The sequence below is a fragment of the Euphorbia lathyris genome, chromosome 3, assembly GCF_963576675.1.
Source record: "Euphorbia lathyris chromosome 3, ddEupLath1.1, whole genome shotgun sequence".
Classification (NCBI taxonomy): domain Eukaryota; kingdom Viridiplantae; phylum Streptophyta; class Magnoliopsida; order Malpighiales; family Euphorbiaceae; genus Euphorbia; species Euphorbia lathyris.
In genome coordinates this window covers 44,885,722-44,905,874 of record NC_088912.1, presented here as the reverse complement: position 1 = coordinate 44,905,874, position 20,153 = coordinate 44,885,722, and the positions used below count along the sequence as shown (strand labels likewise).

Below are 20,153 nucleotides of genomic sequence, written 5' to 3'. Positions count from 1 at the left end.
AATCTAAGTAATAGACCCATAAAACATAACTTCTACCTAGGCCGAGGGACGAGTGGGAGGGGCATGTGATGCCGACGTACTCCGACCATCAATGAAAGGTAAGAAATGTTTAAGGTAACCAGCCTTAAAAATGGCACTGTTATAAAGTGAAACTGTCACTAATTTGTTTTTTGCTATCATAGTTAAGGTAACCACCTCAAGGTCATTAAATTCTGATTAGACATTAGGGTTGAAGAAATAGTTTCATCCAAATCAAAAATTGAGAGTTTTGGTACAACAGTTAAGAATTTGAAAGAAACATTAAAACTAGTTATAGAGTAAATAAGCAAGAAGACAAGCAACATATTGTAATTTGTATCAAATGAATATTCTCATTAAGCAAAATTGGATGATCCTGTAACAATATATATTTACATTGGATTGGCAATGATCGCCACATTTGTTTTTTATCTACTCAAGTTGGAAATAATATCATTGAAAGTATGTCGGCTGCAAGGAATTGTAAGGCCGCCCATAGGATGAATGAAACCAAACTCTTGTTCAGACAAATGAAGTAAATCTTGAAAGGAAGGTTCATTCAAGTATGAAACTGGTACCAAACATCTCTTCTTTTGCAAGAACACTGGTAAGCGAATACCCATTTTATATTTCTTCAAAGAAGAGAACAAAAACTGGAAATTTTCTTAGAGAGTTATCTTTGTTTACTGAAATGAAATAGGCAGAGAATATGTGAATTCTAAGTTGAGTAGGATGTAATTGATTAGTAGGTATATATAGATGAATATTGTGTGCAGGATCAGATGGTTAGCTAAAAATAATTTTCTTGGGGTCACGGCTCATAAGGGTATAACATGGTTCTGTTTGTCACCTACTCAGCCAGGCCACAGGCAGAGGGCCTACTACTGTTGGAATTTGAAATGGATGGATGAGTAAGATTACAACTATTTGTTTCATTTTGAAAACAAATACTCTTTAAGTTATGCTAAATAAGCTGCCCTACAACTCACATGCTTTGCCTTCCTTTTAATTAGAATTTGTACACTGGTTGCATTATTTCTGCTGCATTTAGTCTTGACTTGCCCTACAACTTAACACATAAAAAATACATTTGTATCATGTCCTGTTCAATTAAAATGAGACTTCAACTAATAATATTATTATTAGAAAGAAAGTCTAATAATGTTAGTCTAATATATATTCAGCTACAGACGAATGGTATATTACTCTTTGAATTGAATGGACACGAAAGAGATGTGAAACTCATTCCTGTACTTTCCTTACATGAGCTGGAAAGACTATTACATAACATTTATGATATCTAAACTTTTATGAATTTGATCTCTCAATTTGTTAACAGTCCAAAATCTAATTCACATGATTCATACCCTACTCAATATATCAATGCCCAACATAATTTTGGACTACTTTATCCTTTAGCTTTTGCCGAGTAAGAATAGTATTCACGGATAAGAAAGCATGAGAATGATTCTTCTACGAGATGAAATCAAGCACAACTAAATTATACTGCATCAACAGAATTTATGGAAATGAAGAAGAATCCAGCAGAAACAATTAAACAGAAATAAATAGTCAAACTTCAGACTAAGCCAGTGGTAAAACAAAAGAAACGAAGAAAAGAAACTCTTAATTGAAGCAATGGTAAATGAAATGAATATTGGAGACTGAAACAATTTATTCCAGATGATGAAATAATACAATAGTTCATAATTTATAGACTGAAGACTTAACCTAAAACTCATAAAAAAGGAACATAATATCCTAAAAGAAACAGAGCAGATAATATCCTAACACAAACCGAGCATATAACTCTTAGGGCTCGTTTGGTCCGCGGAATAGAAGGGAATAGAATAGCTATTCCTAACTTTGGTTCAATGTTTTTTATGGAATAGTTATTCCGTGGAATCTCTATTCCTTGTTTTCATGGAATAACTATTCTTTAATTTATTCAAGGAATAGCGTATTCCTAACATTTATTTTTGTAATTTACAAAATTATCGTCCATTAAACCCCTAATATTCTTTCTAGCCAATTTCTCAAATCCTATATATTTTGGCGAATCTATACTTTATATCATAAAAAAACATGAAAAAAGGAAAAATGAAAAAAAACGTTAAAAAATTTAAAAATACGAAAAATATGAAACATGAAAAACGTGAATAACGAAAAAAAAGTTACAAACACGAAAATATGCAAAAAAGTGTGAAAAACATGAAAACGTGAACAAACGTGAAAAACAAGAAATTGCAAAAAACAAACAAACACAAGAATAATGCGAAAAAGTGACAACACACGAAAACGTTAAAAATTTTAAAAATACGAAAAATATGAAACACGAAAAACGTGAATAACGAAAAAAAGTTACAAACACGAAAATATGCAAAAAAGTGTGAAAAACATGAAAACGTGAACAAACGTGAAAAACAAGAAATTGCAAAAAACAAACAAACACAAGAATAATGTGAAAAAGTGACAACACACGAAAAACACAAAAATGTGACAATATGTGAAAAACGCAAACAAAACACAAAAACATGAAGAACACGAAAAGGTAAAAAAATGCGAAAAAAACAAAAACGCGAAAAAACGAAAACGTGAAAAGGGAAAAACCGAAAAACTAAAAAGTGAAAACACGAAAAAAAGAACAATTCAAAAAAAAAAATACAATAACGTGAATAACACGAAAACGTGACAAAACGGAAAAAATAAAAAAATATGAACAAATGCGAAAAACAAGAAAACTTGGAAAACACGAAAAAACGTAAAAAAAAAAAATACAAAAAAACGTAATAAACACATTTTTCACATTTTCGTGTTTTCTTCTTTTCGTTTTTTTGCTTTTTTCACGTTTTCCGTGTTTTTCCACTTTTTCATATTTTTCTGTTTTTAATATTTTTTACTTTTCGAATTTTTTCACTTTGTGTGTTTTCACGTTTTCGTGTTTTTAACAAATTTCCACGTTTTTCTATTTTCCATATTAAATAATAATATATATTAAATATTTGAACAATTTATAGGAGTAATTATAATTTTATAAGAAATAAGACATTACATTTGAGGGTAATGTTTTCTTTTGAATAAAAAAATTATCCATTACATTCTATCTTATTCCACCAACCAAACATAAGAATAGTTATTCCTAGGAATTTCTATTCCATTCTTTGCTATTCTATTCTTTTGGAATAGCAATTCTATTCCATTTGATTCCATTCCGCAAACCGTTAAGGTTTTGACTAATTCTCAAAGCAAAAAAAAAAAAAGTAACTAAAAGTAACAGCAAAGTGAGCAAGTAAGATGCACTAAATTGCAACACTCCCACTTAGGGGTTATAGTATAATTTTAACAATGATGGGTTGGGTTATAGTGGGTTTGATGGGTTATTGTATATTTATCATGAATTGTACATAACAATTCAACTCAATGTTTTTTATTGAGCTGGTTTTTTTTTTAAAGCTGTTGATTTTTTTTATAATAATAATAAGTAAATCTTAAAATCATAGTTAAACGATAATAAATCAGTATATGAATATCGAAATACAGATCGATGAAAAATATAAAAAATAAAATAAAAGCCAAATCAATCAACCATTGACAAATCTTGTTTCACGACCACAGATGATCTTGCCTTTTCGAACTCTGAAAAGTAATTAAAATCAAAATTAATTAATAACGAACAAAAACAATGATGAAAAATAAAAACATAAAAAATATGGGATAAATTATTACCTATCTCGAGTTCTTTATATTTTTCTACTTCATCCATCGCACAACGAATGTCAATGGGAATCGGTTTTTTTCGTAGCCAATTTTGACCGCATATAAAATATTCCACAACTGTTGCAAATAGAGAGCTCCGAAAAGGATCAAATATTCGACCTAATGTGCTAAAAGCAGACTCTGAAGCCGCGGTAGAGATCGGAACAACTAGCACATCTCTAGCTAATTGTGAGAGAATTGGAAACGTAATTGGAAACGTAATATATTGAAGTTATATAAATTACTAGATTGTATTATATAAATTGCTAGATTGTATTGTATTTTCTGTATTGGGGTAATAAAATTAAAATAGTTATTCTAGTTATAAGTTTATAAAATATAAATATATTATATTTTGGATTACATTTGGTTGGATTTTAAATCTAACCAAACTTTCAATATATTATTAATTCAACCGAATTACAAAAAAACATAAAAAAACTTAAATTATCCTTTTTCGTTTTACATTTTCCACGTTAGTCTTTTCCATTTGGTATGTTCTGTTTTCGTTTTCACGTTTTTTCCATTTTCACCTTTTTTGGTTTGTCACATGTTTTCCATTTTTAGGTTTTCATGTATTTTCCATTTTTGACGTTTTCATATTTTCATGCTTTTTCTCATTTTTTTCTTTAAGTTGGGTTGGCGGGTTAATTAGCTGGGTTATTATAACCCAGTCCATGTAAGTCAAATAAATTTTTTTTTATAACCCATCCAACCCATGGAACCCATCTTTAACCCATCTATATACATATTCCATGGGATGGATGGGTGGAGAATGGATGGGTTATAATAACCCATCCATATTTGAACACCCATACCACTTAGTGCATGCTTACTATCAATAATTCCAAGAGCCGCTCTGAAGCTTTCAAACTTAGGCTTAGCTAGAGCCTTTGTAAATATATCAGCAACCTACCTCATCGTAGTAAACGCCCTTCAACTCAATTTCTTGATTCAACACTTTCTCGTGAACAAAATGATGATGAACTTCAATGTGTTTTATTTTCCCATGAAAGACCGAATTTGAGGCAAGTCTGATTGCACTTTGGTTGTCACATCCATGCATAGTTGTTCTTACAAAAAATGTCTCCTATTAATCTCTTTAACCAAATACATTTTTGTGCTGCCATTGTTGATGCCATGTACTCAGCTTCAGTGTTTGAAAGAGCAACATTCCATTACTTCATGCTACACCATAAAATTGCTGCTGAACCAGTGTTAAAACAATAACCAGAAGTTGAGCGACGATCATTCACGTCACCTGTCCAATTTGCATCAGTAAAACCTTTTAACAGAAAATCAACTCCCTTCTTATACATGAGGCCATAACCAATGGAACCTTTTATATAACGCAAAATTCTCTTAGCAACATCTCGGTGTGGGATTCTTGGACTTTGCATAAATTGAGATATTACACTTACAGAATATGCAATTTCTTGCCTAGTAATCGTCAAATAAATTAAGCTTCCAACAAGTTGTCGAAACCTTTTAGGATCTTTCAGTAGCTTTCCTTCTTCCTTCTTCAATTTGAGATGTGGCTCCATAGGAGTAGCCATGACTTTAGACTCCCCCCATACTGAAACGCTCCAATAGGTTCTTTGCATATACTGTTTGAGATATAAAATATCCCTGACATGTTTTCTCCACTTCTAGACCAAGAAAATATTCTACTTCTCCCAAATTTTTCATTTCAAAACCAATTGACAAATCATTTCTCAAGCGAGAGATCTCAGCTTCATTACCTCCGGTAATTAACATGTCACCAACATACAATAAAACCAACAAGTGTATGTTTGATTCTAATTTAACAAATAAACTAGAATCTGAATAAAAAACGGTGAATCCGCAAAAGATGAGATACTGAGCAATTTTACTGTACCAAGCACGTGGTGCTTGTTTGAGACCGTACAACGCCTTCTTTAGTCTACAAACGTGATGAGGAACTTGCTTTGAGATAAAACCTTGAGGTTGTGCTATGAACACTTCACGATCCAATTCTCCGTAAAGGAATGCATTCTTTACATCAAGTTGCCATAACTTCCAACTTTGAAATGCAGCGAGAGAAAAGATTGCTCTCACTGTCACCATTTTCGCAACAGGACTAAAGGTCTCCTCATAGTCCAATCCATAACTTTGAGAGAAACCACGAGCAACAAGTCGGGCTTTGTGTGTGTCGATGGTACCATATGATTTTTTCTTCAACTGATAAACCCATTTGCGAGTGACTAGTTTGCAATTTTCTGATTTTGGCATAAGCTCCCATGTATTATTTCTTCTCAAAGCTTCAATCTGCTCTTGCATTGCTTCTTCACTTTTTGGACAGCCTTTTCCTTCTTCAAAACATGTTGGTTCTTCTCCAATGTTTCCTCCAACGAAAAAGCACGAAGTAACACTATAATGATTCAATCTCACTTCATAATCTTTAAGATGGTCTGGTTGTCTTCTATCCCTTGAAGATCTTCTAATGGTTTGATCATCACCATCCATTCCTAGAGTGTTTATTTTAGAGCTTGGAGATTCAGTACTTCCTTGATGTCTATAATCACCATTGTCTTGCTCATCATTTTGAGGAAACACCTCAAAAACATCAGGACCATTAACGAGATTGGCATATTTTGGCATTAAATTTTCAATAGGATTCCATGATGATACTTCATCAAAGACAACATCCGTGGATGTAACAGATTTCTTTGTCATTGGATCCATACACCTCCACCCTTTCCTGCGTACATCATAGCCAACAAAAATACATTTCTTTTCCTTCAGGTCAAGTTTGGGTCGAGTTGTTTTAGGAACGTGAACATAGCATATTGAACCAAATACCCGAAAATAATTTACATTTGCCTTTGCATTATATAATATCTCAAATGGAGCTTTTTCTTTACCTGGCCAAGGAGGTAATATATTGATAACATAGCAAGCACATTGAATTGATTGCCCAAAGTTCTCTTGGAAGATTCTTATCATGTACCCATGAAAGATTTGTCGAAATAAGATATGCCAACTTCCTTTCTGCAAACCCATTTTGCTGCGGGGTACTAGGACATGTCATTTGTCGTTGAATTCTGTTATTGTCACAATACTGAAAGAAATCAACTGACATGAACTCCCCACCGTTGTCACTTCTCAAACATTTGACTTTTTGTCGAAAATCATTCTCCACCATTTTGTTAAATTCGATAAACTTGGACATTGCTTCACTTTTATGTTTCAAGAAATATGTCCAAGTGTACCGTGAATAGCCATCCACTAGAATCATGACATAATGAAAATTGCTGCAACTCGGTGTTTTTGTCGGTCCCATTAGATCTGTATGAACCAATTCAAATGAAGCCAACCTTCTATTTGATGAATATTTGAAAGGAAGTTGGTGTGATTTACCATATTGGCAACCTTGACAAATTAGATCTTCGTGGACATTCTTCAGAATTGGTAAACCATCCAGTAGCTTCTTTGAACAGATTTTTTTGTAACATTTGATAGCATATACATGACCCAAACGAGCATGCCAAATTGCTGCATTGTTAGTTTTACTGGTTTTCTTCACATATGCCTCCCCTACTGACATTACAAATAAAGAGCCTTTCATTTCACCAGAAAGAACAACATCAGCTACAACATTTTTCATATTATCAAGTGCCTTTACATCATTTGGACCAAACAACACATATTTTCCAGCATTTGTAATCTGAGAAACTGAAATTAAAATTTTCTTCAAACCTGGTACCTGATAAACATCATTCAACTTGACACTTGCATAATCAACATCAATCTTCACATCACCTTCCTGAGCTACTGGATATGTTGAGTTGTCGGTAGTGATAATTACTCGCTTTCCATTATATTGACCCATTTCTGAAAATAATGAATCATTTCCTGTCACATGATGCGAGCAGCCAGAATCAATGATCCATTCTTCTTTGTAGTTGGCCTAGTTGACTTGATCTGTTGTTTCCTCAGATACTTCAGTAGTGAAACACTGCTCCAAGTTGAGCATATCCTTCTTCATCTTCTAAGGCAACATTTGCTCTTGAGGGTTTTACGCGACAATTTCTCCTTATATGCCCAGCTTTTCCGCACTTGTAGCACTTGAAAGACTTATTAACTTGTAGATTTTTGCTGACAACCTTTTTTCCAGTTGTATCTTGCTCAACATTATAGCTTTTAGCCATTTGCTTAGCTAGAGTCTCTTGATTTGAGAGTAGATTCTCCAATTCTTCAACAGATGGCTGCTTTTCCCATCCTTGAACCGAAAATATATAAGGATTTAACTCCTTCAAACCACAAATGAGAAATCTCCTCAAACGAGCTTCACTGATCTTCTCATCCGAATCTAGTTCAGAAATTTTAGCACATATATTTTTTATTCGCAAAAAATAATCTGAGATCGACATACCTTCTTGAGTCGTCATAGCTAATTCATTTTCCAAAAACTGCAACCTTGCTGTATTTTTCTTGGAAAATAACCTCTCAAGAATATCCCATACTTCCTTCAGAGAGCCAATATGGCAAACATGATCAATGAACTCTTTATTGATCGATATTCTCAGGGCGAACAAGGCTTTCCCGCATTTGATCTTCCACTTTCCTCTTAGTTCAGCATTGTGTGGAGTATTAGCTAGAATCGTCGTATTAGTACTAGCAAACAATTCCCATGAATCATGTCCTTGAAGATAAGCCTCTATGCACATCCTCCAATAGTTGTAGTTTGTACCAACGAGTTTCTCGACACCATATTGGGTGTTTACTTCCTCCATTTACTAGACCCATATGACAAAATAGGAATTTCAAACTTCTCAAAACAAAGAAACCAAAACCTTATTCAGGCTCTGATACCATAAAACAAAAGAAAGGAGAAAAGGAACTCTTAATTGAAACACTAGTAAATGAAATGAATATTGGAGAATGAAACAATTTATTCCAGATGATGAAATAATACAATAGTTGATGAATTTATAGACTGAAGACTTAATATAAAACTCATAAAAAAAAGGAACATAATATCATAACAGATATAGAGAAGATAATATCCTAGCAGATAATATCCTAACAGAAACAGAGAAGATAATATCCTAGGAGATAATATCCCAGTAGAAACAGAACAGATAATATCCCAACAGAAACAGAACAGATAACTCTTATGTTTTTTACTAATTCTCAAAGAAAAAAATAACAACTAAACGTAACATCAAATTGACCAAGTAAGATACACTAAATTGCAACAAGTGTCTGAAGGAGGAATCTATATCTGGGGCTAATTTCAGTTTTGTCATCTTAGAAAAAAGCTCTTAAACCAATCAATTATTGAAATAATACTACATCTGTTAAATATAAACTAATATTCGAGAGGGCTAGATGTGAAAATCTAATGATACTCAAGAGCGGAGCCAATGGCCGGAGGGATTCGGCCCCGGGGCCATGGGCTAGTTTCGTCCATGGGCTAAGCAGTCATTGGCTCTGATCTTTAAAGAAGGCTATATAGAGATGTAATTTGTTTATTTTTAATAAAAAGAAAACAATTGGGAGCTAGTTTTCTATCTCAAATATTCAAATGAATTATCATGCTATGAGAGCAGGAAAATTCAAAACTCCTTAAATGAGTCACCCAAGATATGCTAATGCTCTAATTGGAGAAGAAACAAATAAATATCCAAAAGACTCGGGTACAAGCAAATCGAAGCATGCTTATTCAACTAGAGGAGGCTTGCACGAGAATTTCATTTCTTGTAATTTTGTTGGCTTTTTATGCGTAAAAGAGAAAAAAAATGACAGAAGATTATAATACACTAAGATATTTGAGAATCATGTGTATTTTTAATATGAAAGAGAAAAGATATAAATTATTCAGAGTTGTATGCAGTTATTTATATTGGTAAAACACAACTAATTTAAAGAAAAATCTTCCTATAAAATAGCATAAAATATTTCCTAAAAATCAGTGAAAATCATAACTAAATCTATACTCCTTGAACCATTTATTAGCAACCTTAAAATTCAAATAACTCAGTACTCCTACTTGAATTTATAGGCATAGACATTATTATGGGGCATATTTGTAGGCATGGTTATGAGTATATTTTTTGTAGGCATAGTTATGGGGCATGGGCATGGGCGTAGGTATTGATAGAGCTAAAACTAACTCATCATCTTCTTGTTGTTGGATATTCATGGCTAGTTCTTGAATTCTCTTGTCCTTCTCATCCATTGTTTGACGAGCTTCATGTGGAGCTACTACAAAAGGGTGATTGTGGTCTTTCACAAATTTTGTTATCACCGACTTCCCAGATTTATCAAACTTAACTTGGATCATTGCCTTGCAACCTTCTCCTGTACTAGCGTGTGGCTTTCAAACATTTCCAAACTTTCCTCGAATACTAACATAATAACACTCCTTGTTACAGCCAAGTCGATGGGCAAGAATTCTTCCATCTCTTTCAGAACGACGACAAGACATCACACGCATTACAAACCCTATCTTTCGAGCATATTCATTGTAAAATCTTTACAGCATCTTCAGATTCAAATTCCATACCTTCATATGGTTCTACAATTGAATCACCTTCGTGCATAACTGATTCCCCTCCATGTCCAACCAAATCGTGACAGCTCTATGCAACATTACTCTCCGGCTTTTGTTTTTTGGGTTTTTTTTATTTTTGAACTCACAGATCCCTTCAAATCGAATTTGCTCTGATGCCACTTTGTTGGTTTTTTATGTGTAAAAGAGAAAAGAAAGAATGCCAAAAAATTATGATACACAAATATATTTGAGAATCATTTGTATTTTTAACATGGAAGAGAAAAAAATACAAATTATTCAGAGTTGTATGCAGTTATTTATAATGCTAAAATACAACTAATTGAAAGAAAAATCTGCCTATAAAATAGTATAAAATATCTCCTAAAAATCAGTAAAAATACTAACTAAATCTAGACTTTTTCAACCATTTATTTAGCAACTTTAAAATTAAAATAACTGAACAAACTTGCTGATCAATTCGACATCCGAAAATCTTGGATTATTTCTGGTCAGTTCATGGTTAACAAGTAACAACTACTTCTCATGGAGTCGAGCAATGTTGCCTTAAATGCTAAACAATTATCTGTTTATATTTTGAAGGCCTAATATTCCTCCAACCCCCTTAACTTGTCCAAATTGATCATTTTACCCCATCAACTTATCGAATGTCCTATTTAACCCTTTAACTCCATAAAAGTGGTATTTCTCACCCCCTCAACTTGTCCATTTATCCCCCCAACTCATAGAATATCCTACTTACCCCATTAACTTCATAAAAGTGGTATTTCTCACCTCCTCAAGTTGTCCATTTACCCCCTCCCCAACTCATAGAATGTCCTATTTACTCCCTTAACTCTATAAAAGTGGTATTTCTCACCCCTTACAATCCGTCATCGAGGCCTAAATTTATACATTTTTTAAACGTTAAACCTATATTGGTGTTATTTTGTACGTGGAACCTAAATTGATACTTCCCCAAAATCATAGGCTTATTTTGATACATTTTCCCTACATATAATGTCTTTAGCTTGTTTATATTAATTTTCTTGTTTTTTTATCCAAAAAAAAAAAAAAAACAAATGTTCTTGTTATTTGTATCTTTTATTCATTCTTTCTCTTTTCAACTTTTTTCGCTAGTTAAATTTTGATTATCTAATTATTGTAATACAATATTATTATAATAAACACCTGAATGATCGATATAATTATCCAATTAAAACAAAATAAAAAGTTGATATTAAAAATATATATTTTCAAACTCATTTGAATACGTGCTATTAATTTTGCACTATAAAGGGATAAGAAATACCACTTTTATGGAGTTAAGGGAGGTAAATATGTGTTGGAAATTTTCTGGATTGGGACAATTTAGCGGAAGCAATAATACAATTTTATTGAATTTATGATGTTTATAAGAGAGTGTTCTCTAAAAACTTTTAGAGTTACAATGAGATAAAACAAAAATAGTAGCACTCGTGTGTTTCCCAAAAATACCCAAAATAATTATCTTTACTATTTTTATCTCTCCCCAAAATAATTAGACTACCCTCTAAAATAAACTCTCAAAAACTCACAAGGCACAATTGTGCCTCCTCTCAAACTACATCTTTCTCAACTCCCCAATCTCTCTTTTTTCCCACCATTTGATACATTTGAGAAGTATATTTACATGGCTATTTACATGACTATTTATAGCCATGTAATGAACCCATTATTCAACCAAGTAGTTGAATAATTAAATGTGGGTGTCTCGTTTTTCAACAATGGAGGCACCCAATTTAGACTTTCATTTTTCTTTTTCTTTTTCTTTTTTTTTCATTTATCTCTTTGTTTATTTATTTATTTTAAATTAATAGTTAATTTTTCAACAATATTCCCCTTAACTATTAATTTAAAACTTTCATTTTTTTTAATATATGATGTTTGTAAATGAGTACTTCTCTCCGTAAACAATTTCTCAGAGTACTTCTCACCGAATCGATTTGTTGATGCACTTCTCATCAACCTTCAACTATTGGAGCACTTCTCTCCAATTTAAGCAAATTCTTCTTTGTTGACAAATGTGCCAAATTGACACTCTCTTCTCTCTTGTTCATGAAATTCCATTGCACGTGCCCGAACTTCTTACACGAAACATTGAGGCTTCCCCTTGCCAGCAGTCCTTCCCTCAACTGCTTGCTCATTTTCTCCATTTTCTCACGCCCAATTGATTTGGTGCGTGACGCTACATTGAACCATAACTCTGATACCACTGTTGAGAATTTTTCTGGATTGAGACAATTTAGCGGAAACAATAATACAATTTTATTGAATTTATGAGGTTTACAAGAGAGTGTTCTCTAGAAACTTTCTAGAGTTACAATGAGATAAAACAAAAATAGTAGCACTCGGGTGTTTCCCAAAAATACCCAAAATAATTATCTTTACTATTTTTACCTCTTCCCAAAATAATTAGACTACCCTCTAAAATAAACTCTCAAAAACTCACAAGGCACAATTGTGCCTCCTCTCAAACAACATCTTTCTCAACTCCCGAATCTCTCTTTTTTCCCACCATTTGATACATTTGAGAAGTATATTTACATGGCTATTTATAGCCATGTAATGAACCCATTATTCAACCAAGTAGTTGAATAATTAAATGTGGGTGCCTCATTTTTCAACAATGGAGGCACCCAGTTTAGACTTTCATTTATCTTTTTCTTTTCTTTTTTTCATTTATCTCTTGTTTATTTATTTATTTTAAATTAATAGTTAATTTTTCAACAATATGATCATAAGGGGTGAGAAATACCACTTTTATGGAGTTAAGGTGGTAAATAGGACATTTGATGAGTTGAGGAAGGGTAAAATGACTGATTTGGACAAGTTAAGGGGGTGGAAAAAACCATTTATATGGAGTTAAGGGGGTAAATAGGACATTCAATGAGTTACAGAGATAAAATGACCAATTTGAACAAGTTAAGGGGGCTGGAGAAGCATTAGGCCTATTTTGAAAGATGATTTAATGCCTACAATAGGTTCACGAATATGGAGCATGGAAATACAATGGCAATTTAGTGTTTTCATGGCTATTAAGATTTGGTTGAATCATTCCTATTAATTTGAATGAGGTAATAATTCCATTAACCCTTTAATTCTCATCAAAAGAAAGACTCCTAACTATTACATTTATATTCTATTGCCTAGGTTGTTTATCAAGTAAACTTGGTGGCTAAGGAAAAAAAAGAAATAACAAGTGTCCTACTATGGACCATTGATCTTAAGGGTTCATGATTAATGGAGGAGATGCATTTGAGGAGTGATCAAGTGTGCCAAGGAGCATGATGTGTTGATAAAACCTTTCTAGAATATACTACAGTTTCGGAAAGGACGAAACTGCCCCTAGCACATGCGTAAAGACGCATGTGCCCCTGGATTATTGCGTGTAGAAAGACTTAAAGTCTTTCACTTCCTCTGTACTTGCTCATTTGCTCATTTTCGAGAAGGAAACCCAAACGTTTCCTCTTCCTCTTCTCTCTCATGTTCGAAACTTGCTTCTTCTTCCTGTAATTTTGCATTCAAATCTTCAATACTCCCCCTCAAACTAGACTTGGTATTGGTTCTTCAAGCCTAGTTTGCTCAAGAGAAATCGTAACTGTGGTGCATGTTGTGCCTTTGTGAACAAATCGGCGAGCTGTAAGGCCGACGGGATGGGCATGAGTCGGATGAAGCCGGCTTGGACTCTTTCGCGGACAACGTGACAATCGATGTCTATATGTTTCGTTCTCTCGTGAAAAACGTCATTCTGGGCAATATGCATGGCCGATATGTTGTCGCAGAAGAGGAGAGAGGCTGACTCTGGCGGTGAATGGAGATCCTGGAGGAGATTTGTGAGCCAATGAAGCTCGCAGGAGGTGGAAGCCATGGCGCGGTACTCCGCCTCCGACGAAGAACGTGATACCGTGTTTTGCTTCTTTGATCTCCATGAGATCAAGGCGGATCCGAGGAAAACCGCATATCCGGTCACCGATCTTCTTGTTTCTGTGAAAGTTCCCCAATCGGAATCTGTAAAGGCCTGTAATTGAAGATCGTTGAGTACCGGGAAGAAAAGCCCTAGGCCTATCGTCCCCTTGAGGTAACGTAACACCCTCTGAGCTTTATTTTGGTCTTCCTTTGTTGGCTGCACAAGATGTTGTGATAGCTGGTTTACTATGAAGGAAAGGTCTGGTCTCGTATGCGTAAGATACAGTAGTTTGCCAATAAGTTGTCTGTATGATGTGTTGTTTGGTAGTAATGTCTCATTTTGACTTGGCTTGTGATTTGGTAATGCTGGGGACGAGGCTGGCTTACAGTCGACGTACCCCATTTCTTGCAACAGCTCTAACGTGTATTTTCTCTGTGACATGTGGAGGCCATGCTTGCTGCGAGAAAATTCAAAACCAAGAAAGTAGTGGATGGTGCCCATGTCCTTGATACTGAAGGTGTTGTTTAGGTGCCCCTTGACCTGAGAAATGGCATGCATGTCGCTTCCTGCCAATATAACATCATCAACATATACTAAGATGGCTGTCGTGTGGAATGCTTCCCTTTTGGTAAACAAGGATGGGTCTGCAATAGACTGTGTAAACCCAATCTGTTTGATGGTTGCTGTAAGTTTAGCGTTCCACTGCCGTCCAGCTTGCCGGAGCCCATATAGGGCTTTGTTGAGTTTACAAACTTGTCTGCTGTGTTGTGGTTCAATCCCTAGAGGCAGGGCCATGTAGACGTCTTCACTCAAATCTCCATGTAAGTAAGCGTTGTCAATGTCTAGTTGGTGTATGTACCAATCTTTGTTTACAGCTAAGGTCAGAAGCATTCTAATTGTCGTAAATTTTGCAACAGGTGCGAAGGTGGCTGTGAAGTCGACTCCCTTCTGCTGAGTATACCCCTTTGCCACGAGCCTAGCCTTATATCTCGCGATGCTTCCATCCACCTTATGCTTGATTTTGTAGACCCATTTGCATCCTATGGGCCGCTTTCCCTCAGGTAAGGTAACTAGGCCCCATGTTTGGTTAGATTCTAGAGCCACGAGCTCATTATCCATAGCTTTAACCTAGTTAGGATCTAACTTAGCCTCTTGATATGTTGCAGGTTCCTTCTGACAAGCAAGGTTAAGAGAGAAAATTCTCTTAGCTAGTGAAAGTTTCCCGTAGGAAAGATGCTTGGAAAGATCATACGGAGAATTTGTTAGACAAGGCAATGATGATCCTTGTGCCAAGGCTAAATGATAGTCCCTCAGATAAGTTGGCGCCCGTCTGGTTCTCTGTGGTCTTTCTCTGGTTGCCTGATTATTTGTGAACTGTGTTTCTGTGAGCTCATAATTTTCTGTCTGTGTTGCATCTACATGTTGCATGATGCTTTGAATTTCTGTTTGTGTTTCTGTGTCTGAGGTCTCGTCCTCGTCATCTGTCATGGTTGCAATATGTAGAGAGTCTAGCTCTTCTTCACTACAGAAATTCTCTGTTCCTTGTTTGGCTTTCGAAAAAGGAAAGCATTGCTAAAAAAACTTGACATGCCTGGAAAAGAAAAACATGTTAGTGTTTAAATTTAGGAGTTTAAACCCCTTTGTGCCGAGTCGGTATCCCATGAATACGCATTTGATTGCCCTTTCAGTGAATTTGCTCTTGTGTCTATCCAGTGATGATGCATAAGCTAAACACCCGAATACCTTGAGGTCCTCTGTGTTGCTTTTCTCCCCATACACTCTTTGGTAAGGTGTCTGCCCTAGGATTGGTGCCGAAGGCAACCTGTTTATGAGATAGACTGCATGACTGACGGCCTCTGGCCAGAATTCCTTGGGCAATGAACTTTGAAACATGAGGGCCCTCGTAGTGTTCATAATGTCTAGATGCTTTCTCTCCACTCTTCCATTCTGTTGTGGTGTTTCTGGGCATGATGTATGGTGAATGATTCCATTTTCGTTGTAGAAATCCCTCATGATGAACTCAGGGCCATTGTCCGTTCTAATCATCTTCACATCTTTGCTAAACTGTCGCTTAACGTATGTGCAGAACTGTTGTAATGCGGTGCTTGCTTCCCCCTTTGTTTGCATTAATGTTACCCATGTATACCTGCTATGGTCATCAAGTATGGTTAAAAAATAACGCTTGCTAGAGTGTGATTCTATTGCCGGGCCCCATATGTCTGCGTGTATTAAATCAAAGCATTGTTTTGCTATGGTATGGCTGTTTGAGAATGGGATTTTTTTCTGTTTAGCTTTTTAACAAATGTCACATGGCATTCCTTTAGATGAATCAAAGTCATTACAAGGTAAGTTGAGGCCCTTCATCCTCTCATAGGAGGGATGGCCAAAACGCTGATGCCATACATTTGCTTTAATTGAAAAAACAGAACTACTAGGCAATGGATAATCTAAATAATAAAGGCATTCACGCTCTCTAGCCAAGCCAATCCTCTTCCCACTTGTTGTGTCCTGTATCACACACACAAACCCGGTTATCACGATGCATAATTCACCGGTATCAAGTAGTTTACTAGTTGATATGAGGTTGTAATCAAAAGCAGGTATGCATAGTACATTGTGCAAGACAAGTTGCGGACTTAGAACCACAGTACCAACATGTTCTGCCTTAACCTTTTCACCGTTAGGCAGATTTACCCAACATTTGTCTATTTTCGTGCATGAGGAATATAATTTTGTGTCGTAAATGATGTGGTCCGTAGCCCCAGTGTCTATTATCCAACATGATGGGGCAAGATCTTGGGTTGTTGCGATTACCATTTTGCCTTCTTTGTGTAAAGCCTGCAAACGGATTGCCTTCATTTCCCTCTGTTTGTTTGACAGGTACAAAGCCAATCTACCGTTCATGTTGAGTGGATAAGGCGTAGAACTTGTTGAGTGATGGCAAAGGCTCCATGAGGAGTATTTGGGAGCATATCGTGGAATAAGATTCATTCAATCCTTGCAAGAATGTGATCACTTGATCCGCGTCCTGTTGATCTCTCAAGGTTTTGAAGGCACCGCAACCACACGCCGTTCGACAGGTACAGTGTGGCATAGGTCGTAGGTTCAATAACTCGTCATAAAGTATTTTTAGATTGGTGTAATACTCAGTGACACTTCCATTACCTTATTTCAGGCTGTGGATTTCTCGTCGAAGCTTCAGAATCCTTAAGGAGTCTGCCTGAGCAAAGCGCTCCTTCAGATCCGCCCATATATGCTCTGCCTTCTCCAGCCACATGACGCTACGAGCAATGGATGGTGAGATGGCATGGTTTATCCACGAGATAACCATATTGTTGCATCTCTCCCATTGGTTGTACATCAGATCATCCAAAGCTGGTGCCTTGATAGTTCCATCAACAAACGCAAACTTGTTTTTGGACATAAGGGCAACCTTGACGGCTCGAGACCATTGGTGGTAGTTAGGCCCGGAGAGTTCTTGTGAGACGAGGGATAACGCCGGAGTTTCATTCGGCGGAAGATGGTAGGGGCTGCCGGTACTGATTACGGGGACAGCCATTGAAGTTTACTCAAAGATAAATTTCAGATTTGCTCTGATACCATATTAATTTGAATGAGGTAATAATTCCATTAACCCTTTAATTCTCATCAAAAGAAAGACTCCTAACTATTACATTTATATTCTATTGTCTAGGTTGTTTATCAAGTAAACTTGGTGGCTAAGGAAAAAAAGAAATAACAAGTGTTCTACTATGGACCATTGATCTTAAGGGTTCATGATTAATGGAGGAGATGCATTTGAGGAGTGATCAAGTGTGCCAAGGAGCATGATGTGTTGATAAAACCTTTCTAGAATATACTACAGTTTCGGAAAGGACGAAACTGCCCCTGGCACATGCGTAAAGACGCATGTGCCCCTGGATTATTGCGTGTAGAAAGACTTAAAGTCTTTCACTTCCTCTGTACTTGCTCATTTGCTCATTTTCGAGAAGGAAACCCAAACGTTTCCTCTTCCTCTTCTCTCACAAGTTCGAAACTTGCTTCTTCTTCTTGTAATTTTGCATTCAAATCTTCAATAATTCCTTTATGCTTCATCTGTTAGAGAACTCTGGCTAGAGATAGAACATTGATTCCGAGAAAGTAATATGGACCATTACAATAGCATCTTAAGAGGTCTATTAGAACATTCCCTCAAGTAAGCCTAACACTAGCTCAATATTTCACATGCGATGTATCTAATTGTCAGTTCGCACAGAAAGTGAAACAATACAGAGAAGAGGAGAAACTAATGCAATTTATACTTGGATCAATTCATATCATGGATGGAATAAGTACCAACAAAAAAAGCTGGTTGATTATTTTGTTTGAGCCAATTAGGTTCATAATAATTTGCCAATAATATATCTTTGCAAGCATCTATAATTAGAAGGGTAAAAACTGTAAGAAATTATGACTTAAAAAATAATTAAAAAATAATGAATGGAATGGTATAAATTAAAGAAAGTTGATCAAAATTTTGTATTTAGTAAATTCTCAAACTGCATAACTGTCTTTGTACATCTAACTCTTCTTTTCTGAAACTACATATGTACAAAAGTTTAAAGAAATTAAAATGCTCTTCAAGGTTGAACACAGTTAAGGAAGATGTCTTCTCTGCAAGGAAGTGTAAGAGCACCCATTGGATGATCAAATCCAAAGTGTTCCTCAATTTTTGGAAAGAAGGCTGATTCAAGACAGAAATTGGTAAGACAAATCTCTTCTTCATTTCGCTCTCTCCAACATATACCGCGAAGAAACCTTTTGGAACTGAAGCTGCAGCTTTGCTAGCTACCATATTTGATCTTGAAAGAACTCGCATAACACCACCAAAAAGAATAGCCATTCTTGTTTACTCCACGAAAATAATAGTTGAGAAGGAGTATTTTTAGTTTCAAGACTTGTTGATTTGGTTATGGACTTGTACATGAGCTAATGTTATATATATATATATATATATAATAGTAAGATCTGGGATTAATGTGTGAATGAGTGGCCAAGAGGCCTTCAAGTGGGGTGTACCTAGAAACATAAGTAGCTGAAGGATCCAATGGCTTTGTCTTCCAACTTATGGTCAATAACTTGGTAATGAATCATTCTGTATATATTTTGTTGGAATACCAAACTTGAATTTTATTTCCCTTGTTTAAAATTAGGCCTAGTATTGCACCCGAATATGACTAGAGATAACAAGCATTTATGGGGTGATTCAGATATGGACCACCCTGCAAAACAAAACCCAGACAAGGTTTTGTCAAGTGCATGTGAAGGAAGTAGGAATTGCTTTCCCCAATTATATATATGTGGTAATCAAAGATGAATCGATTGGCTAATATTTGACAATTTTAAGACATTATGTATAAAATATATATGGTTTCTATATTTCTACAATAATTATATAATGCTGTAAGATTAGTGTTGTCTGACCAGTACAGAGAAGTAGTAGTAAGGTTATTGTACAAAATTGAGTTTGGCTCTTGAATTACACGCCAAATTATTATCACCAAGGCATATAATCAACAATAGGAGCAAACATCTTATAGGCACTAGACACATAATATATATCATTGGCATTGCCTACACAAAACATTATCCTCAACCCTTGTTTGGGTCATATTAAGCTTTTAATTGAATTGTTGCATGACAATTTGAACATGAAACTGAGACACCAAAGACTAAGTTTCAAGAGTCCGATCATCACTTGAATAAAACTCTATTAGAAAATGTACTCGAACTTATAATGTGGTGTGTTAGAAAAATTGATTATATGCAAAATTTGATTCTTAAACCATGTAATTAATTAATATATATAGATCCTTTTTTTTAATGAAAGATTGGGACGCGATTAAGAGGTTAGACATTCCAACTAGGTTGGCA

At 35.2% G+C, this 20,153-nt stretch overlaps 1 protein-coding gene across 1 annotated transcript; it reads right to left on the bottom strand.

The window, feature by feature from the left end:
• Positions 1-376: 376 nt before the first annotated feature.
• LOC136222654 (auxin-responsive protein SAUR20-like) lies at positions 377-19,122 on the bottom strand. The gene is made up of 2 exons (XM_066010388.1): positions 18,991-19,122; positions 377-605 (listed from the first exon to the last, which is right to left on the bottom strand). The coding sequence occupies exons 1-2, from the start codon at positions 19,120-19,122 to the stop codon at positions 447-449; spliced, it is 291 nt and encodes a 96-aa protein (XP_065866460.1). The 3' UTR covers positions 377-446.
• Positions 19,123-20,153: the final 1,031 nt, after the last annotated feature.

Excerpts from the sequence above, each read along its gene's own strand:
- LOC136222654 (XM_066010388.1), bottom strand. The coding sequence starts at position 19,122 with ATGGCTATTCTTTTTGGTGGTGTTATGCGAGTTCTTTCAAGATCAAAT. Across the intron at positions 606-18,990 it reads GCGAAATGAAGAAGAGATTT|AGATGTTTGGTACCAGTTTC; the intron begins GTCTTACCAATT and ends TTGCAAAAGAAG.